Source organism: Salvelinus fontinalis, chromosome 40 (assembly GCF_029448725.1).
Source record: "Salvelinus fontinalis isolate EN_2023a chromosome 40, ASM2944872v1, whole genome shotgun sequence".
Taxonomy (NCBI): Eukaryota; Metazoa; Chordata; class Actinopteri; order Salmoniformes; family Salmonidae; genus Salvelinus; species Salvelinus fontinalis.
Genome location: NC_074704.1, coordinates 4,534,375 through 4,557,647, shown reverse-complemented (window position 1 = coordinate 4,557,647; position 23,273 = coordinate 4,534,375). Strand labels below are relative to the sequence as shown.

At 39.7% G+C, this 23,273-nt stretch overlaps 3 protein-coding genes across 3 annotated transcripts in view; 2 read left to right on the top strand and 1 right to left on the bottom strand.

Annotated features, from left to right (window-relative positions):
• Positions 1–23,273, bottom strand: part of LOC129839882 (zinc finger protein ZFP2-like) — a 274,220-nt gene that overhangs the window by 53,434 nt on the left and 197,513 nt on the right. The gene's annotated exons all lie outside the window — the stretch shown is intronic.
• Positions 1,519–14,456, top strand: LOC129839925 (gastrula zinc finger protein XlCGF17.1-like). The gene is made up of 2 exons (XM_055907649.1): positions 1,519–2,183; positions 10,916–14,456. The coding sequence occupies exons 1-2, from the start codon at positions 1,919–1,921 to the stop codon at positions 11,719–11,721; spliced, it is 1,071 nt and encodes a 356-aa protein (XP_055763624.1). The 5' UTR covers positions 1,519–1,918; the 3' UTR covers positions 11,722–14,456.
• LOC129839912 (zinc finger protein 664-like) lies at positions 16,512–23,072 on the top strand. Its single transcript, XM_055907630.1, has 2 exons — positions 16,512–17,282; positions 21,227–23,072. Exons 1-2 carry the CDS (start codon positions 16,772–16,774, stop codon positions 21,934–21,936), a joined length of 1,221 nt encoding a protein of 406 aa, XP_055763605.1. The 5' UTR covers positions 16,512–16,771; the 3' UTR covers positions 21,937–23,072.

Genomic DNA, 23,273 nt, shown 5'->3' with positions numbered 1-23,273 from the left:
TAGAAACCTTAGATTGGTCACTTTCACTGGAGTGATGAACGAACTAACAAATTCCTGCCATTGGCCAGTCCAGTGTTGTGATTGGCTATTACGAACCTTCTGTTTGCAATGCACTGCATAGCCATCTGTATAGCTAGCTAGCTGGGTTGAGCAGTACGCGCCGGACGACTTGGGAAACCCAGCAGCTTGATAACCAAATAAATTGGTAAATAAATTATAATAGGTATACTGTACCTTGAGTTGAGGGGAATCTACTTGTCAGCTCAAACAAATAAAGGGAACACTTAAACAACACAATGTAACTCCAAGTCAATCACACTTCTGTGAAATCAAACTGTCCACTTAGGAAGCAACACTGATTGACAATAAATTGCACATGCTGTTGTGCAAATGGAATAGACATAAGGTGGAAATTATAGGCAATTAGCAAGACACCCCCAATAAAGGAGTGATTCTGCAGGTGGTGACCACAGACCACTTATCAGTTCCTATGCTTCCTGGCTGATGTTTTGGTCGCTTTTGAATGCTGGCGGTGCTCTCACTCTAGTGGTAGCATGAGACGGAGTCTACAACCCACACAAGTGGCTCAGGTAGTGCAGCTCATCCAGGATGGCACATCAATGCGAGCTGTGGCAAGAAGGTTTGCTGTGTCTGTCAGCGTAGTGTCCAGAGCATGGAGGCGCTACCAGGAGACAGGCCAGTACATCAGGAGACGTGGAGGAGGCCGTAGGAGGGCAACAACCCAGCAGCAGGACCGCTACCTCCGCCTTTGTGCAAGGAGGGGCACTGCCAGAGCCCTGCAAAATGACCTCCAGCAGGCCACAAATGTGCATGTGTCTGCTCAAATGGTCAGAAACAGACTCCATGAGGGTGGTATGAGGGCCCGACGTCCACAGGTGGGGGTTGTGCTTACAGCCCAACACCGTGCAGGACGTTTGGCATTTGCCAGAAAACACCAAGATTGGCAAATTCGCATCAAAACTATGAAATAACACATATGGAATCATGTAGTAACAAAAAAAAGTGTTAAACAACTCTAAATATATTTTAGATTCTTCAAAGTAACCACCCTTTGCCTTGATGACAGCTTTGAACACTTTGATCGTGTTAGGATATAAAAATGTTTTTTATCAAACAAAACTATGCTACAGTTTATCTCTGGGACCCTCTGGATGACAAATCGGAGCAAGATTAGGGAGGGAGACAGGGTCAAAGAAAGAGGGAGAGAGAGGGTCCAAGGGAGAGGGAGAGAGAGAGGGTCAAAGAGAGAGAAATGAAAATGAAATAAAACCAATCGTTGAAATAGTTTTAACTTTTTGTAAGAAAATTAAATAAAACATTCCCTCAACTGCGTTACCCACTCCAATCAGCAGAGGGCGCTGTGGGTGTTTCAGGCAAGTCTGCCAGAATGTGACGTGGTGGTGAATCGGACTCTTCTTTAAACAACAACAGCTAGTCGGTCGTCACTAGTTACCACAGTCACAAAGTCATAATTATGCCTAAACCTCGCCCAATTCTCAATTCTACAAATTCTCTTATTAAAATCAGATTTTTAAACCTAACCTTATGTCTAACCTTAAATGAAGACAAAAAATATAATGTTTGTTTTCATATATTTTTACGATGGTCAATGTTGACATTGTGGGTGTAATAACTAGTGACATGCCAACTAGTCAGCCATGTTCTTTTATAGTTCAATGATAATGTTCAGCCACCTCGGTAGCTTGCTAGCTGAAATATTGAAGCTCTAGACTAGTTCATGTATATTATCCACTGTGTTTAAAACTCACTTCTGTCGTCTAGCTAGTTATCCCATTTAATTTCATATTTACGTTGTTATTAGTCAGCTAACGTAGCTAGCTGGCTGGTTAAGTTAGCACTAGCCTAGCTAGCTAACTGTTAGCTAACATCCCGGACCATGAGTTCACTAAGCTACTCTCCTCCTGCTAAAGAAGAGGGGGTCTGCTGGACGGAGAAAGAGGGTCTGTGGCTGAACGTTGTCGTGAAAGAAGAGGAGGAAGAGGAGGATGTCACAGTAACAAAAGAGGATGAAGATGTTGCAGTGAAAGAGGAAGAGGACGAGAAAGAGGAGGATTCAGATTTTGGAGAGGAGGGAGCGATAACTAGTATATTGGAAGAAGAAGAAGAAGAAGAAGAAGAGGAGGAGGATCTGATTAACACCAGTAAGTAACTTACTGTCTTAAACCAGAAGCACAATGCAGTTGTTGAAGTAAAGGACAAAGCCACAGTAACGGAGCCACAATCAAATCGGCCATATATGGTTTTTGTTACAATCAGGGCCAAGTCTTGGTCTTGTGACTAGACGTTGTATTGCTGCCTTTCGAGGGGTGTTACACAATTTGACAACTGGTAAAGGGAAAATGTTAAATTGCACCACCATTTAACCCTGCACCTACCTATACACTATCCCCCAAAACCCACCACCCAATCCCAATACTTTGGCCATAAATTAACCTTTTTATTTATGTATTATTTATTTAACCTTTATTTAACTAGGCAAGTCAGTTAAGAACAAGTTATTATTTACAATGACGGCCTACCCGGCCAAACCCAGACGATGTTGGGCCAATTGTGCGTCGCCCTATGGTACTCTCGGTCATGGCTGGTTGTGATACAGCCTGGAATCGAACCAGGGTCTGTAGAGACACCTCTAGCACTGAGATGCAGTGTCTTAGACCGTTGCACCACTTGTGAGCCAGGCCATCCCACTACTTTGACCCTAAAGGTCTACACCAGGCCGTCCCACTACTTTGGCTCTAAAGGATTCTACACCAGGCCATCCCACTACTTTGACCCTAAAGGTCTACACCAGGCCATCCCACTACTTTGGCCCTAAAGGATCCTACACCAGGCCATCCCTAAAGGATCCTACACCAGGCCATCCCACTACTTTGGCCCTAAACGATCCAACACCAGGCCATCCCTAAAGGATCCTTCACCAGGCCATCCCACTACTTTGACCCTAAAGGTCTACACCAGGCCATCCCATTACTTTGACCCTAAATGATCCTACACCAGGCCATCCGTAAAGGATCCTACACCAGGCCATCCCACTACTTTGACCCTAAATGATCCTACACCAGGCCATCCCTAAAGGATCCTACACCAGGCCATCCCACTACTTTGGCCCTAAACGATCCAACACCAGGCCATCCCTAAAGGATCCTTCACCAGGCCATCCCACTACTTTGACCCTAAAGGTCTACACCAGGCCATCCCACTACTTTGGCCCTAAAGGTCTACACCAGGCCATCCCACTACTTTGGCCCTAAAGGATCCTACACCAGGCCATCCCACTACTTTGTCCCTAAAGGATCCTACACCAGGCCATCCCACTACTTTGTCCCTAAAGGTCTACACCAGGCCATCCCACTACTTTGTCCCTAAAGGTCTACACCAGGCCATCCCACTACTTTGACCCTAAAGGTCTACACCAGGCCATCTACCGGGGAGGATGGAACCCCGTCTCCCAAAACAATAAATAAAGGTTAGGGAAGAGAGCATCTTTCAGCTGTCCTTTTGCATTTATTGATGGAGAGAAGATTGGATTACCCGGACGTCAAGTGAATGTCTCAGTCTGACATGAGATTACTGACTGACTTAAACGCTGTGTTCTCAGGTATATTGCTACAATCAATAGAAATCGATGTGGTCCTACTCTTTCTAAGTCAAATGAAAACGCTACCAGTTAGTTAAATGACTCCTGAGTAAAGTCCATTGTCCTTATTACATTCACACTGTTTTCTATCAACAGGTTCTTTAAATGTTGTGGAAAACGGGTTCATCATATTGATCACAACTACCTGGGTTTACAGCCTGGTCTCACAGACTAGACGTAACATAGTAAAAATAAATCCGGGACACTCAAATACTAAACAAAAATATAAATGTAACAGGCAAGAATTTGAACAATTTTACTGAGTCACAGTTCATATAAAGAAATCAGTCAATTGAAATAAATTCATTAGGCCCTAATCTATGGCTTTCACATGACTGGGCAGGGGTGCAGCCATGGGTGGGCCTGGGAGGGCATAAGCCCACCCACTAGGGAGCCAGGCCCAGCCAATCAGAATACGTTTTTTTCCCCACAAAATGGCTTTATTACAAACAGAAATAGTCCAGTTTCATCAGCTGTCCTGGTGGCTGGTCTCAGACGAATGTGGAGGTCCTGGGCTGGCGTGTTTACATTAGGTCTGCGGTTGTGAAGCCGGTTGGACATTCTACCAAATTCTCTAAAATGACGGAGGCGGCTTATGGTAGAGAAATGAACATTAAATTCTCTGGTAACAGCTCTGGTAGACATGGCTGCAGTCAGCATGCCCATTGCACGCTCCTTCAAAAACTAGAGACATCTGTGGCATGTTGTTGTGTGTCAACTGCACATTTTAGAGAGTGGCCTTTTAATGTCACAAGGACAAGGTGCCCCTTTTAGAAACGTTTAGAGAGTTTGACAGTACGTCCAACCAGCTTCACAACCGCAGACCACGTGTAACCACGCCATCCCAAGATCAACCCACTTTACGTCTTCTTCACCTGTGGGATCGTCTTCGGACAGCTGATGAAACCGGGGGATTTGCACAACCAAAGAATTTCTGCACAAACTGTCAGAAACCATCTCTTGGAAGTTAATCTGCGTACTCGTCGTCCTCACCAGGGTCTTGACCTGACTCCAGCTTCGGTGTCGTATCCGACTTCATTGGACAAATGGTCACCTTCGATGGCCACTGGCCTGCTGGAGAGGTGTGCTCTTCACCAGGGATGCGTACCAGTATGGCGTTGGGTGGGCCAGTGGTTTGCTGATGTCACGTTGTTAACAGAGTTTCCCATGGTGGCAGTGGGGTTATGGTATGGGCAGGCATAACCTACGGACAAAGAACACAATTGCATTTTATCGATGGCAATTTGAAAGCAAAAGAGATACCGTGACGAGATCCTGAGGCCCGTTGTCGTTACCATTCATCCGCCGCCATCACCTCATGTTTCAGCATCATAATGCACGGCCTCACATCACAAGGATCGGGATATACAATTCCTGGAAGCTGAAAATGACCTAGTTCTTCCATGGCCTGCATACTCACCAGACATGCCACCCATTGAGCATGTTTGGGATGCTCTGGATTGCAGTGTACGACAGCGTGTTCCAGTTCCCTCCAATATCCAGCAACTTCGCACAGCCATTGAAGAGGAGTGGGACAACATTCCACAGGCCACAATCAACAGCCTGGTCAACTCTATGCAAAGATGTGTCGCGCTGCATGAGACAAACGGTGGTCACACCAGACACTGACTGGTTTTCTGATCCATGATATATTTTGATATATCAAAGGTCACATGGCTACACATCTTTATATTCAGATGACGCAAGCCCACACATTTTCTTCAGGAAATGTATCCTTTTCTTGTTTAGTTATATTTATCTAAGCTACCTTTTTATAAGTATTTACTTTGCAGGCTGACTAGCATGTATTGAGTTGCAATGTCCCATACATTATAGATATACATTGGATGCCCAAATCAACTGGAAGTATATACATAACAAGTTTTGAGTTGGCTACCTAGTTAGTCTGTTCTCTATCATTTTATACATTTACATTACATTTAAGTCATTTAGCAGACGCTCTTATCCAGAGCGACTTACAAATTGGAAAGTTCATACATATTCATCCTGGTCCCCCCCGTGGGGAATGAACCCACAACCCTGGCGTTGCAAGCGCCATGCTCTACCAACTGACCACACGGGACCACGTATACACTTGTCCTACCTGCTGCTGCTCTTACTCACTCTCTCTCTCTTTCCTTGAGCAACGGCCAACTCTCCCCCCCCCCAAAGTTTTTTTTTCCTGTTCCTAAAATAAATACATTTGATAATTCCATGAATTGTCAAGGATTGTCATGACCGTATGAACCTTGAATTGTGCAATATGTTAGGAGATAAAGAAGATTGCATTCTCCATTTCACCTGTTGCATAATGTCATTATAAAGCTTACCGGTAGTCCCCAGTCACGTGGTGTTTGTTCACAGACAACTAGAGACCGGCGCCTTGTGAGTCACTCACTGTTGTGCAACATGCGCCAGGTGATCTAGCTACAGTATCCTAACTAAATGTTTGCCAGCTAGATATCTTATAACTTAAGTCAACTGTCTAAAACATGTTTTAGATGCTCTGCAGTTGTTCATTTTTGGTTGACTAATTTAGTAGCTTGTTAGCTTAGTGGGTAGCTGCTTCCAAGATCAAGCTTTGGTAACAGCAGAGAATCACTTCCTGGATCAACATTTGTTTTTGTGCAGCAAACTGAGTAGCATTTTTAGTTACTTATATAACTTAATGAGCTGGGATATCTGGCCTCCAAATAGTTTAGTTGCTTATATAACTTTATGAGCTGGGATATCTGGCCTCCAAATAGTTTAGTTACTTATATAACTTTATGAGCTGGGATATCTGGCCTCCAAATAGTTTAGTTACTTATATAACTTAATGAGCTGGGATATCTGGCCTCCAAATAGTTTAGTTACTTGTATAACTTAATGAGCTGGGATATCTGGCCTCCAAATAGTTTAGTTACTTATATAACTTAATGAGCCGGGATATCTGGCCTCCAAATAGTTTAGTTACTTGTATAACTTAATGAGCTGGGATATCTGGCCTCCAAATAGTTTAGTTACTTGTATAACTTAATGAGCTGGGATATCTGGCCTCCAAATAGTTTAGTTACTTATATAACTTAATGAGCTGGGATATCTGACCTCCAAATAGTTTAGTTACTTATATAACTTTATGAGCTGGGATATCTGGCCTCCAAATAGTTTAGTTACTTATATAACTTTATGAGCTGGGATATCTGGCCTCCAAATAGTTTAGTTACTTATATAACTTAATGAGCTGGGATATCTGGCCTCCAAATAGTTTAGTTGCTTATATAACTTTATGAGCTGGGATATCTGCCCTCCAAATAGTTTAGTTACTTATATAACTTTATGAGCTGGGATATCTGGCCTCCAAATAGTTTAGTTACTTATATAACTTAATGAGCTGGGATATCTGGCCTCCAAATAGTTTAGTTACTTGTATAACTTAATGAGCTGGGATATCTGGCCTCCAAATAGTTTAGTTACTTATATAACTTTATGAGCTGGGATATCTGGCCTCCAAATAGTTTAGTTGCTTATATAACTTTATGAGCTGGGATATCTGGCCTCCAAATAGTTTAGTTACTTATATAACTTTATGAGCTGGGATATCTGGCCTCCAAATAGTTTAGTTACTTATATAACTTAATGAGCTGGGATATCTGGCCTCCAAATAGTTTAGTTGCTTATATAACTTTATGAGCTGGGATATCTGGCCTCCAAATAGTTTAGTTGATTATATAACATAATGAGCTGGGATATCTGGCATCCAAATAGTTTAGTTACTTATATAACTTTATGAGATTTAACAAGTGACATCAATAAGGATCATATCTTTCACCTGGATTCACCTGGTCAGTCTGTCATGGAAAGAGCAGGTGTTTTGTAATTTGTAAGTCGCTCTGGATAAGAGCGTCTGCTAAATGACTTAAATGTAAATGTGTTCATAATGTTTTGTACACTCAGTGTATAAAGTCTTCTGTCCCTGTGAGTTCATATGTGGAACTGCATGAAATGTGTTTTAGTTTCCCATCATTTAGAAATGTGTCCCCAATGTCCCACATTGTCCTCTTTATTAATATAAAGACTCGTATACAGTAAAGCATTAGTTTAAAACCAAAATGGACCAATCCTGGATCGCCCCCTTATTATCAGCCACTGAAATAGGAGAGACTTTGTCCCCTCGCTGTGTGTCTACTCAACCCAGAGTGAAACCAAAACACCCCATGCAGTCCATGGCAACCCGATGACTCAGAGTCACGTCATAAACAAGTACAACGGTCACCGTGAGGGAAAATAACTGATGTTCACCATCTGGGACCATTCAACAGTCTAGATTTACCAGGTTATTACTTCTAAATAAACTGTTCACCATCTGGGACCATTCAACAGTCTAGATTTACCAGGTTATTACTTCTAAATAAACTGTTCACCATCTGGGACCATTCAACAGTCTAGATTTACCAGGTTATTACTTCTAAATAAACTGTTCACCGTCTGGGACCATTCAACAGCCTAGATTTACCAGGTTATTACTTCTAAAAAACTGTTCACCATCTGGGACCATTCAACAGTCTAGATTTACCAGGTTATTACTTTTAAATAAACTGTTCACCATCTGGGACCATTCAACCGTCTAGATTTACCAGGTTATCACTTCTAAATAAACTGTTCACCATCTGGGACCATTCAACAGTCTAGATTTACCAGGTTATTACTTCTAAATAAACTGTTCACCATCTGGGACCATTCGACAGTCTAGATTTACCAGGTTATTACTTCTAAATAAACTGTTCACCATCTGGGACCATTCAACAGTCTAGATTTACCAGGTTATTACTTCTAAATAAACTGTTCACCATCTGGGACCATTCGACAGTCTAGATTTACCAGGTTATTACTTCTAAATAAATTGTTCACCATCTGGGACCATTCAACCGTCTAGATTTACCAGGTTATTACTTCTAAATAAACTGTTCACCATCTGGGACCATTCAACAGTCTAGATTTACCAGGTTATTACTTCTAAATAAACTGTTCACCATCTGGGACCATTCAACAGTCTAGATTTACCAGGTTATTACTTCTAAATAAACTGTTCACCATCTGGGACCATTCAACAGTCTAGATTTACCAGGTTATTACTTGTAAATAAACTGTTCACCATCTGGGACCATTCAACAGTCTAGATTTACCAGGTTATTACTTGTAAATAAACTGTTCACCATCTGGGACCATTCAACAGTCTAGATTTACCAGGTTGTTACTTTTTGGGGTTGTCATAGGCTTACAATTGTTGTTTTGATTATTGCTTGAACAGTCGCTAAGATAATATTTGGTTGTGATAGTTGCAAAATACCTGTTTTGGACACGCATTTGTTAGCTTTAATGCTAATGCTCATTTACAGGCTCATTGAATGCTAATGCTAGGCTGGTAACAAAGCTAGCCAATAGCATTTTACTGATTTGAAGTGTTTTTAAAAAAAAGTTTAAAGTAGTTGATTTGCGACAATAACACATATTAAGCAGGACACTCAAATGAGCCTTACAATTATAATCCAAAAGTAGTGTGAAATGCACTCATAAACAACCTGGAAATGGAGGCTATTTTTGCTGTCAGAACTTTGTGGTGAATTAGTGAATAGCGACACCAGAGCTTAATGTGAGTTTCCTTGAGTAGCATCCTGATCTTGCTCTGATAATCTGTGGTAATATTCTGAATACATTGTAGTTTTTTCACAATGTCTCCATTTTTTTGCTCCACGCAAATATACTACATCCATAACTAACGGTTTCTGCATTCTCAGGGAGGAGTTTCTGCATTCTCAGGGAGGAGTTTCTGCATTCTCAGGGAGGAGTTTCTGAAACCAAATTGCGTGCGCATCGCCCTCGTGCTGAAAATTTTAGGAAACACAGAAAGGGGCCAATATTGGTAACCAAAAGCTGTCTGGCACACTGCTTAGAGTTTCTGTAATAACTTATTTTTTTAGAATCATTAAATTTACTACTAAAGTGAGAGAAAAAAATAAGACTAAATATGACTGTTGTTGATCACTGACTGTTATTTTAAGACAATTGTCAAATAAGTTTGTAAAACCATTTAACATCTCTAGGATATGTGGGACTCTACCGTCCCACTTGGCCAAAAGCCAGTAAAAATGCAGAGCATCAAATTCAAATATATTACTATAAAAATCCAACTTTCGTGAAATCACACATGAAAGACACCAAATTAAAGCTACACTGGTAGTGAATCCAGCCAACATGTCAGAATTCAAATAGGCTTTTCGGCGAAAGCAAACAATGCTATTATCTGAGGATAGCACCGTAGTAAACAAAGAGAGAAGCATATATCAACCCTGCAGGCGCGACACAAAACGCAGAAATAAAAATATAATTAATGCCTTACCTTTGACGAGCTTCTGTTGTTGGCACTCTAATATGTCCCATAAACATCACAAATGGTCCTTTTTTTCGATTAATTCCGTCGATATATATCCAAAATGTCCATTTATTTGGAGTGTTTGATCCAGAAAAACCCTGCTTCCAAATTGCTCAAACATGACTACAAAATATCTCAAAGGTTACCTGTAAACTTTGCCCCAAAATTTCAAACTACTTTTGTAATACAACTTTATGTATTTTTTAACGTTAATAATAAATAAAGTTGAAGACTGGATGACCTGTGTTCAATGCAGGATTAAAACCAACTCTAGCCAGCTTTCTGCTCACGCGCTTCTAACAGGACACTTAATGTGACTCTCATTCAAGATGGCCGTACTTCTTCATTACACAAAGGAACAACCTCAACCAATTTCTCAAGACTGTTGACATCCAGTGGAAGCGGTAGGAACTGCAAGCAAGTCTATTAGAAATCTGGTTTCCCAATGAAATATCATTGAAAAGAGAGTGACCTCAAAAAAAAAATCTGAATGGTTTGTCCTCTGGGTTTCGCCTGCTAAATAAGTTCTGTTATACTCACAGACATGATTCAAACAGTTTTAGAAACTTCAGAGTGTTTTCTATCCAAATCTACTACCAATATGCATATCTTATCTTCTGGGGATGAGTAGCTGGCAGTTGAATTTGGGTATGCTTTTCATCCAAACGTGAAAATGCTGCCCCCTATCCTAGAGAAGTTGAACATTCCTTACAGACGTAAATTGTTGTACTACAACATGGGCATCACCTTTCAGCTAAAATAAACAGTGGATTTCTGCTGTTGTGGGCCTTTTAATCATCTGTCTGACTTTGTTGTTCACACAGGAGAGAGACGTGACTATTGTGGATCCTCTGGGGAGCCTCAACTACATCATGACGCTGACGAGGCAGAGAAGTGTCTCTTCACCTCAGAACACCTCAAGAAACACCAGCGGAGACCCACAGGGAAGAAACTTCACCGCTGCTCTGACTGTGGGAAGAGTTACTCCAGATCAGATTCACTGAAAGTACACCAGAGAATTCACACAGGAGAGACATCTTACTGCTGCTCAGACTGTGGGAAGAGATTCACCTCTTCAGCAGACCTCAAAAGACATCAGAGAATCCATACAGGAGAGAAACCTTATAGCTGTGATCAATGTGGGAAGAGTTTTAATGTTCCAAGCAGCCTGAAAACACACCAGAGAATACACACAGGGGAGAAACCTTATAGCTGCGCTGACTGTGGGAAGTGTTTTTCAAAATTATATACATTACAATCACACCAGAGAATTCACACTGGAGAGAAACTTTATAGCTGCTCTGACTGTGGGAAGAGTTTTTCAAAATTATATACATTACAATTACACCAGAGAATTCACACTGGAGAGAAACTTTTTAGCTGTAATCAATGTGGGAAAAGGTTTACTCACTCAAGCTGCCTGAAGGTACATCAGAGAACACACACGGGAGAGAAACCTTATAGCTGTGATCAGTGTGAGAAGAAATTTGTTACATCTAGCAGTCTGACTATACACCGGAGAACACACACAGGAGAGAAACCTTATAGCTGTGCTCAATGTGTGAAAAGTTTTACTTCATCTAGCCATCTGACTATTCACCAGCGGACACACAAGAAAGAAACCTTGTAGCTGTAATCAATGAGGGAAGAGTTTTACTCAGGCAAACATCTTGATATCACACCAGAGAACACACACAGGAGAGAATTCTTATAGCTGTGATCAATGTGGAAAGAGAGATGCTGGTAAAATGTTGAAAATACATACATGAAGTTGTTTCATGATATCAATAAAATGTCACAATGTAGAATGTTTTAACATTGTAGAAGGAGTATTTTAATGATGTCACAATGTAGAACCCTAAACATTTGTCCCTGTTCTATTGATTTCAACATGATATGGATATTAGCCTCAGGGGGAAAATCCAGGCTCTGAAATGGAAGAGTACTATTTATGTGATTTAACAAAAAGTGACTAACACAAAAAGAGCTGTGTTACACTTACCACGTTGGTGACCCACTTGAATCAAAATGCAACACTTCAAAATGTAGCGAGCTGTTTTCTACAAATTGTCCTCTAACCAGGGATGTACACATTAGTCCCAGATTCCGTGTGGGTGTTTGAGCTGTTAGTTTTAACAGGACGTGCAACCTCATCTCCCTCCTCTTGACACAATTGATTTCAAAGTTCTATCGATATGAGCGATGACAAAAAAGTGTTGCATTTCTCTTCGTTTTGGGGACCCCTAAATTTAAATGCATCGCTCAATTTAGCTGACTGTCTTCTGGAGGTTGTCCTCTAACCAGTGAGGTAAAAGATATCTCCCATTTCCATGTGTTTTTTTTTTTTCAACAGCACACAACCTGATTTCCCCCCTAATCGATTTAGTGCCAGTTGTCAAAACAACAGTGTTTTTGGCGCAGTTTTATAAGATGCTCGTTTAAAAAAAATACAAGTAACATGATTCCTATTGTGGAACATGTTTGTAGATAGTACATTTTATGTTTATGTTTTCAATATCACAAACTATTTCTGCATATTGGTTATTGATTTGGACAAGTTATTAAAACTGCTCCTCCAAAATAGCAACAATTTTTTTTAACGTTTTTTTTTTTTATTAGGACTATGCCCGAGTCTAATCTATTTTTTGTTTTTTAAGTGAAAGTTTAAAATACTATTGTCATTATTGCCAATACATATTAAAATGGGTGTGTGTTCGGTTTGATATTTCAAAATATTTACATTTCATGTAACATTTAGTCATCGGAATTATTTGACCATTCTTTGGCACAATAATATTGTTAACTAACAATGTAGGAAAACAAGCTTATTTTTGGTTGGATATTACATCCTATTCTTACTCTTTTAATTTCCTTAAAATGCTCATTAGTCTTTCATTTTTTGTTATTCTTTCGTTTTTTTATCCTCATGTTGTGTAGTAAATATACATTTCGTTTTTTTCCTGTGAAGCAGGATGTCTAAAATGTGCTGTATAAATAAAGCTTGATTTGATTTGAACATATTGCAAAACAAATTAACCCAATGACTGACCAATCAACACTCTTGCAAAACATGTGCTTGAGGCGTCACTACAGACACCCTGGTTCGAATCCAGGCTGTATCGCAACCGGTCGTGATAGGGAGTCCCATACGGTGGCGCACAATGGGCCCAGCGTCGTCCAGGTTTGGCCGGTGTTGGCAGTCATTGTAAATAATAATGTAATCTTAACTGACTTGCCTAGTTCAATAAAAGTTACATTGAAAAAAACAAAATGTTGTTTTTAATGAAAAACATAAATTCAGTAAATCTTCCACTGTGTCTAAATATTCTGTCTAAGTTTATCACTTTTCAACCAATCCAGTACATTTTTGTTGAACATGTTGAAATTATAGTGTAATATAGAAATACTTATCAACTGGCTGAGTCACCAATTAGTTTGGAAATGATCCAACCATTATGTAGGTTGGTGGAAATGATCCAACCATTATGTAGGTTGGTGGAAATGACCCAACCATTATGTAGGTTGACGGAAATGATCCAACCATTATGTAGGTTGGTGGAAATAATCCAACCATTATGTAGGTTGACGGAAATGTCCCAACCATTATGTAGGTTGGTGGAAATGACCCAACCATTATGTAGGTTGGTGGAAATGATCCAACCATTATGTAGGTTGGTGGAAATGATCCAACCATTATGTATGTTGGTGGAAATGACCCAACCATTATGTAGGTTGACGGAAATGACCCAACCATTATGTAGGTTGGTGGAAATGACCCAACCATTATGTAGGCTGACGGAAATGATCCAACCATTATGTAGGTTGGTGGAAATAATCCAACCATTATGTAGGTTGGTGGACATGATCCAACCATTATGTAGGTTGGTGGAAATGATCCACCCGTTATGTAGGTTGGTGGAAATGATCCAACCATTATGTAGGTTGGTGGAAATGATCCAACCATTATGTAGGTTGGTGGAAATGATCCAACCATTATGTAGGTTGGTGGAAATGATCCAACCATTATGTAGGTTGGTGGAAATGATCCACCCGTTATGTAGGTTGGTGGAAATGATCCAACCGTTATGTAGGTTGGTGGAAATGATCCAACCATTATGTAGGTTGGTGGAAATGACTCAACCATTATGTAGGTTGGTGGAAATTATCCAACCATTATGTAGGTTGGTGGAAATCCCCATTGACTGAGGATGAGGGGTCTCCATTTTGTAGATGTGTAATAATGATGTGAATGCTATAAGGCCCATAATCATATCCAGAGGATTTAGGTTGTGAGCCTCGCCTCCACTCAGAATACTATAGAGATGATAATGGTGTTGAATAATAATAATAAACTACATTCATCAATCTGACTCCATTACCATGTGAATGCTATAGGGCCCATAATAGAATCCAGTGTATATAGCCAAAGTTGTGAGCCTATCGTCCGTCACCACTCAGAATACTATAAGATGCAAGTGACTACCGTAGGTTTACCATTATGCAATTATTAAAAGGCTGAGGAACAAGGAGCTAATATCTTGCAATTGATGTCTTAGCATTAAATGATTGAGTTAACCTAGAGATAAGAGATGCACAGTTAGAGACTGAGAATATGTGCTATGTACAGTGCGTTTGAAATATCATAAAAATAATAAATATGTATATGTACATAAATATAATTTCCCCACATATTATTATGTTATTTTTCTAAACGGGTCTTATTAATCAACAAATTATTCTATAATTTTTTATTTATTTAAATAATCCTCATCAATCTACCCAAAATACCCCATAATGATAAATAATAATAAATAATAAATATATGTACATAAATATAATTTCCCCTAATATGTGCTACTTTTTGGACAGTGCCTTCTGAGAGTATTCAGACCCCTTGACTTTTTTCCACTTTTTGTTATGGTACAGACTTATTCTAAAATGTATTAAAACATTTAAAAAATGCTCATCTATCTACACACAATACCCCATAATGACAAAGCAAAAACAGATTTGTAGATTTTTTGCGAATTTATATATATTTTTAAATTAAAACTTTATCACATTTACATACAGTACCAGTCAAAAGTTTGGACACGCACTCATTCCAGGGTTTTTCTTCATTTAGACTATTTTCTACATTGTAGAATAATAGTGAAGACTTCAATACTATGAAATAACACATGGAATCATGTAGTAATGAAAAAGTGTTAAACAAATCTAAATATGATTCAAAATGATATTAACTGACATGGATAGCTAGTTAATGAAACACAAATGGACATGTACAGTAGCTGGCTAGGCTATTCAAACTGTAACATTGGCTAGCTTTCAATACATTGGATAAATGGTGGAGTTCCCTCTTCATACTATCCAGATAATTATTATTGCCGCTAAATATTTTAAATGCACTCTAAAACATATATTTATCTAATTTCAGTCTTTGGGAGCTAGATATATCTGTTTCTCTTCATCAGACAGCAGCTCACGTTTTTACAAGAGGCTGTAGTTACATCGTAGATAAAAGCAGGCCATTGGCTGCCTACATCACGAGGGGTCTGTACGGGACCTCTGATTGGTTCCACGTTTAGGAGTTCGGCAAATTTGCCTGAACAGACAGACAGTGTTAAAATATACTTTTTATGAGAAAATGTGCAATAATTGAAGGTGACAACAAATGTTATAGTCATAACAATATTTTACTGTCATATACAAAAATGCAGGTCCTCCCTCGACTGAGACCCATTAATTTCACTCTTTTCTGCTTCGGCCCACCACCTAATAACACAACCACACTACAGATAGAACAGTGAGCCAGATATTTCACCTGAGGAATAAATGTGAAACATCCGGTTGGCGTTTTCCACTCACTACTACATATGGGGATGAGAGGAAGCCGATTGGGAGAAGAAGTTGCCAGATAGATTCTGGCCGACATTCTGCTGATTTTCTCATTGATCAAACGTTTGGCTCTGCCCACTACTACTTTACTCCCATTGGAAAGGATCGGTTCTGGTCTATCTTGTGTTAGTTAAATCTTTGGCCACACAGTCCGTGAAGAGCATGAGGTGTGGCTGACGTTAGCTATCTTGAGCTAGCTACCATAGCAACGACCTCGGAACCACAGAGTAGATCAATTTGACCTTGCAAAATAGTGCATTGTGGGTAGTTTAGAAGATATAGGGAAATAAGTGCAATAAATATGTAATAACGCAAAAAAATAACTGTTTGTACTTAATAGGTAACCACATCGTGACTACAATTAATTTACTAAATATTTACCCACACTATGTTGTTACACTGGTGAGTAAAAACTCATGATTCCTACTTTTTAAACTTTTTGTCAGAAAATTAAATATACATTTTACTCAACTGCGTTACCCGCTCCAGTCAACAAAAAGCTGTGCGACTTTAAGGCGATGCTGCTAGTGTGACGTATAAACTAGTGGACGGAACGCTTCTTTCAACAGCAACAACAGTCAGTCAGCCACCTCGGTAGCTTGCTAGCCAAAATAGACGAACCAATAAATCTCTTTAGAGGCTTTCGTATAGCCACTGTGTTTTAAACCCGTTTCTTTCGTCTAGTTAGTTATCCGATTTACTTTCATATTTACGGTGTTGTTATTGGTCATCTAGCTGGCTGGTTAAGTTAGCATTAGCCTAGCTATCTAACATCCCCGACAATGAGCTCACCAAGCTACTCTCCTCCTGCTAAAGGAGAGGAGGTCTGCTGGACGGAGAAAGAAGTTCTCGTGAAAGACGAGAAGGAAGAGAAAGATGTCACACTACTAAAACAAGAAGTAGAGGTTGAGGCTGTTACAGTGAAAGAAGAAGAGAACGACGTTACAGAGAAAGAAGAGGAAGACGCGTTCAGAGTTAAAGAGGAAGATGTTACAGTAAAAGAAGAAGTGAAAGAGGAGGAGAATGTCTCAATACAAAAACAAGTAGAGAGTGAGGCTATTGCCTTGAAAGAAGACAAAGACGTTTCAGTGAAAGAAGAGGAGGAGGATGCAGTTTTTGGAGTGAAAGAGGAGGCGGGGGAGATGACTGTCACATCGAAAAAGGAGAAGGAAGAAGAGGAGGAAACTGGATATCTGGGCCCGGTTTCGCAAACACATCTTAAGGCATCCAATGGTTCTAACGATGAACTTAGCCGTGAAATGGTTTTGAGAAACCGTTCCCTGATTAACACTAGTAAGTACTGTCTTAAAAACAGAGGCACAAACTCTGCAGTTGTTGAACTGATACGTGGTGTTAAAGGGGGAATCTGCAATTACTACATCCATATTGTGACTTTTAAATTATTTATTTTATAACCATTGATTCTTGAAGAATATAACACATGCCTCATGAGCTTAGTTCAACTGTTGTATCCCATCAGAACCCCAAATAAGCTTGTTTTACTCCAATGTTTAGAAACAATGTAAATCAACACTGTATAGCCTCAACATGGTTAAAACTATAATGTTGACATCATGCATGGTCAGTCCTGGTATCCATAGGTCTGTTTATGAATTTGAGAATAGTTACATTTCTCCAGCCCCATTATCATCTTATTAGCAATTCATAGAGAAAGCATTTGAAACCTTAACCCAACACCTAGTGACCTCGTCAAGAAGTTCAGACATCTTGGTGTAACAGTTATAAGGTGTTGGTGTGACAGTCAGTGGACCCAGGTTTGAGTTCAGCTCAGGGCTACCCCCTGAATTCACTACACTATGAATACAAGGACTGGCCATCCATAAGGTCAACATTATCGTTTTAACCAGATTCCGAGGCTCTACAGTGTTTGTTTACAAACGGTGGAGTTATACGAGCTTATGTTTTGGTTTCTGGTCGGGTAAGACAGTTGAAACATTTGAGGCATTTATAAGTTATATTCTTCAAGAATCAATGGTTATGTAGTAAATGGGTCTTTCTATAACTGACAGTGTAGATTTTCCTTGTGATGTCATAATGATATAATGTCTGACCCCCATTCAGTCGACACATTTTCTTACGTTACAGCCTTATTCTAAAATGAATTAAATACATTTTTCCCCCCTCGTATCAATCTACATACAATACCCCCCAGAATACCTGATATATCACATAAACAGTATTCAGACCCTTTACTCAATACTTTGTTTTGAAGCACACTTGGTAGCGATTACAGCCTAGAGTTTTTCTAGCCCTGAGTCTCTACTTTCATCCAATGTTAAAAACACAATTTCTAATGTTGCTACATGAGACAGAGTCGAGCCGGTGGGTCACGTGTGATCCGAGCCGGTCGGTCGCGTGTGATCCGTTTACAGAAAGCTGGGTCTACGTCGCACGCCGCTGCTTCACATGAGAGGCATTTGAAAATATAAATAATAGTAGTATTTTTTTAATCAAAATGTATTTTTTTTGGCAGAAATTCCTCCTTGAACATGTGAACTTTCATGTGCTTTAATAACAAACTATTATGTTATCTGGAAATATAAATACAATGTGATTTCACAAAGCTGTTTAGACATGTAGAAAATACAGAATGTAGCATAGACATGATTGGTTGAGATCATGAGGGGGCTGGGACATTCACGAGAAAGAGAGTCCATTCTGTGACTCGAGGCTTCTCTGTCAAATGGCACATCCTGCTCTCTGTTACCGTGGAGATTTCAAAGATCCATTGGATTTACTAATATTGTCATCATGAACTACATGCAAAGTGTTGCTACATCTTTCAATACCAGTGTTGTCCTGAGTACAGCTGCTGGTATTAACACAGCTCTGTCTACTGTGGATAAAGCAGTCTGAACTGGTTGTCCTGAGTACGGCTGCTGGTATCAACACAGCTCTGTCTACTGTGGATAAAGCAGTCTGAACTGGTTGTCCTGGGTACAGCTGCTGGTATTAACACAGCTCTGTCTACTGTGGATAAAGCAGTCTGAACTGGTTGTACTGAGTACAGCTGCTGGTATTAACACAGCTCTGTCTACTGTGGATAAAGCAGTCTGAACTGGTTGTCCTGAGTACGGCTGCTGGTATTAACACAGCTCTGTCTACTGTGGATAAAGCAGTCTGAACTGGTTGTCCTGAGTACGGCTGCTGGTATCAACACAGCTCTGTCTACTGTGGATAAAGCAGTCTGAACTGGTTGTCCTGGGTACAGCTGCTAGTATTAACACAGCTCTGTCTACTGTGGATAAAGCAGTCTGAACTGGTTGTACTGAGTACAGCTGCTGGTATTAACACAGCTCTGTCTACTGTGGATAAAGCAGTCTGAACTGGTTGTCCTGAGTACGGCTGCTGGTATCAACACAGCTCTCTCTACTGTGGATAAAGCAGTCTGAACTGGTTGTACTAAGGGGGAAGGATTATTCAGAAAGGGTTTCAGTCTGCTGTGAATCATCATAATCCATACACCAGTACGAGTCTACAGTTGAAATGCCAAGATACCTACAGGTACATACGTTATGGTCTCAACAAAGTAATTTTCATTGCTAGCTAGACAGTTGCATACAGGTACCATTAAAGCTTGCCGTTGTTTACAGATGTCTCGTTGCGTGATGAAGCAACGTTAAGACAGCTAGCTGAGCTGGCCAGTTGCATTCTGCTGTTAATGTTGATCGGGACACATGCTAATTTGGCTGGCTAGCTGGCTAGACTTTATTAAATGATCGCTAAATAGCTAGCTATTGGGTTACAGATTGAGGTAGTTTATTTGCTTGTTCAACTAGCTGGCTAGCTAGATGAATACCTTTTACATCTAGCTAGCTGGTAATCATGAAGCTAAATGTTGGCTAAATCTAGCTAGTTATCTTGTCTGCATTGCCATTGTTGGGATGGAAGCAGGTTAAGTATGAACAGGGCATTTTAGTACCGCAGTCAACAGGCAATAACAATAACAAGCTATAGGACATTCATTAATTCATGTTTTAACCTATTTTTCTGTAATCTGTCTACCAGTAGAAGGAGATGGTCGAGGGTGAACAAGTAATACTTCAGGTATTTTGTCTTTGTACTCTGAGCTTGTTGCTTGGACTTGGGCGTCAATTCATGTTATTGGTTTATACAGCTTAGAATGACTTTTTTTTATTTTTTTTTATTTTTATTGTTTATAAACATGTCCGGGTTCAAAGGGCAGGACAGAAATATGCTCTCAGGCAATTTGGTGAAAAGTATTCCTTTTCTAAATATGTTTCCCAAGGATTCATGTAGAGAAAGTGTGAAAACCAAAATGTTTGAATGCCTTTTTGCCCTGAATGGGATTCTAAGTGTATCACCTTTTTATAGCTGCGTTAGAGGGCACAGCGGCCTATGGTACTGCTGGAGGCGTCACTACAGACCCGCTTTCGATTCCGGGCTGTATCACAACCGTCTGAGCTGGCCAGTTGTGTTCTGCTGTTAATGTTGATTGGGACACATGCTCATTTTTTTTAAAGATTATTTAATATTTTATATATAATTTTACCCCCTTTTCTCCCCAATTTTTCGTGGTATCCAATCGCTAGTAATTACTATCTTGTCTCATCGCTACAACTCCCGTACGGGCTCGGGAGAGACGAAGGTCGAAAGCCATGCGTCCTCCGAAGCACAACCCAACCAAGCCGCACTGCTTCTTAACACAGCGCGCCTCCAACCCAGAAGCCAGCCGCACCAATGTGTCGGAGGAAACACTGTGCACCTGGCCCCCTTGGTTAGCGCGCACTGCGTCCGGTGAGATAAATACTGTTAATAGTTTGCCTAATGGGGGAAGCTGGTGAGATAATGTTCAGATAATCCATTTAGGAAATTTGGTGAAAGTATTCATTTTCTAAATAATATGTTTCCTAAGGATTAATGTAGAGGGAACAAAGAGCAGCACTGTAGCTGTACAACAATAGACCAAAAGTAATCTGACACACTGCTTAGGGTTTCAGCAACTTCAAAAATGTATTTATAGCCTAGAATCATCCTCTATACTACTGTGAAAACAATAAGACGAAATATGTCTATTGTTGCTCACTTGACTGTCTTGTTAAGATAATTGTCAAATAAGTTTATAAAAGCATTTAAATATTCATTACAGACGTATATTGTTGTATGACATGGGCATCACCTTTTAGCTAAAATAAACAGTGAATTTCTGCTGTTGTGGGCCTTTAACCATCTGTCTAACTTTGTTGTTCACACAGGAGAAAGACATGACAATCGTGGATCCTCTGGGGAGCCTCATCTACATCATGAAGCTGACGAGGCAGAGAAGAGTCTCTCCAGATCAGAACACCTCAGGAAACACCAGCGGAAACCCACAGGGAAGAAATCTCACCACTGCTCTGACTGTGGGAAGAGTTACTCAAGATCAGATTCACTAAAAGCACACCAGAGAATTCACACAGGGAAGAAGTCTCACCACTGCTCTGACTGTGGGAAGAGATACTCAAGATCAGATACACTAAAAGTACACCAGAGAAAACACATTGGAGAGAAACCTCACTGCTGCTCTGGTTGTGGGAAGAGTTGCACCTCTTTAGCAACCCTAAAAATACATCAGAGAATCCATAGAAGAGAAAAACCTTATAGCTGCTCTGACTGTGGGAAGTGTTTTGTTTTGTCAGGACATTTAAAATCACACCAGAGAATACACACGGGAGAGAAACCTTATAGCTGTGATCTATGTGGGAGGAGTTTTAGGCACTTAAGCAGCCTGATAGTACACCAGAGAATACACACAGGAGAGAAACCTTACCAATGCTCTGACTGCGGGAACAGTTTTGTTTCGTCAGGACTTTTAAAATCACACCAGAGAACACACACAGGAGAGAAGCCTCATAGCTGTGATCAATGTGACAAGAGATACTCTGATAAAAGATCTCTGGTTAAACATCAGACAATTCATACATGAAGGTTGTTGTTCAATGTGGGAAGAGTTTTACTGAATCTAGAAAGCTGACTTTGCACCAGAGAAAACACAGGAAATAAATTTTACCACTTGCTCTGACTGTGGAAAGAGTTTTCTTTGATCAGGATTTTTTTTTAAAATCATACCAGAGAACACACACAGGAGAGAAATATCATAGCTGTGATCAATGTGACAAGAGATACGTTATATCAATGAAATGATGTCACAATGTAATAGGAGTAGGATAATGATGTCACAATGTAATAGGAGTAGGATAATGATGTCATAATGAAGGAACCCTGCATGTTTGCCTTGTTCTATTGATTTCAGCTATGGATTGAAATGAAAGAGTACTGTTTATGTGATTAACAAAAAGTGACTGACAAAAAGTGTTGCGTTATGAAAAGACTACGTTGTAGTTGAAAGTTGAAAAGATTTCGTTTTTTTCAATGACTTGAAAACGACTTAATTTCAACGTACTTGCAGCCTATACACATGGACGCAGTATAATAAATATAATCAATTTTTATTAACAATCTGACATCACTCCAGTATTTCTTGACAACATTCAAGTGCTAATTGTCTTTATTCCACTACTGAAGAAGCATGACTCAAATCACCTCATATTTCAAACATCCAGCCTGACAAAAAATACATGTTTTATTATTCCATGCCTCACCATTAAGTGAATTATTGCCAATACATATTAACAAAGGGGTGTATATTCGGTTTTTATATTTTATATTTCATAATATTTCAATGTAATGTAACATTTAGTAATCACAATAATTTATGCGACTAACTGAATTATATTGTTTACTAACAATGTAGTAAAAGAAGTTCATATTTTGTGTTGGATATTACATCCTATTCTTACTATTTTAATCAATGTCATTTCCTTAGAATGCTCATTAGTCTTTCAGTTTTTATTTATTATTCTTTAGTTTGTTTATTTATTTATTTTTTCCTCCTATGTTTGTTGTGTAGTAAATATTTCTGTTTTTATTTTCATCTGTTTTTATTAGTTTTTTCCTGTGAAGCCCATTGTGTTGCATCCATGTCTGAAATGTGCTGTATAAATAAAGCTTGGTTTGATTTGAATATATTACAAAACAAATTAACCCAATTGCCGACTTTAACCAATCCAGTGCATTTTTTGTTGAAAATGAAAAATGTTGAAATCAACAATTCGTCAAATGATTCAACTACTGAAAACTGAAACAAACAAATGGATCGACCAGATCAATCCCACTTTTCCAGCCTGCTGAAGGTGTGGTGGAGTGGTAAACACCACCCCCGGCTCTACCAGGGGCTTGAGGTGGTCTCCCACAGCTCTGCTG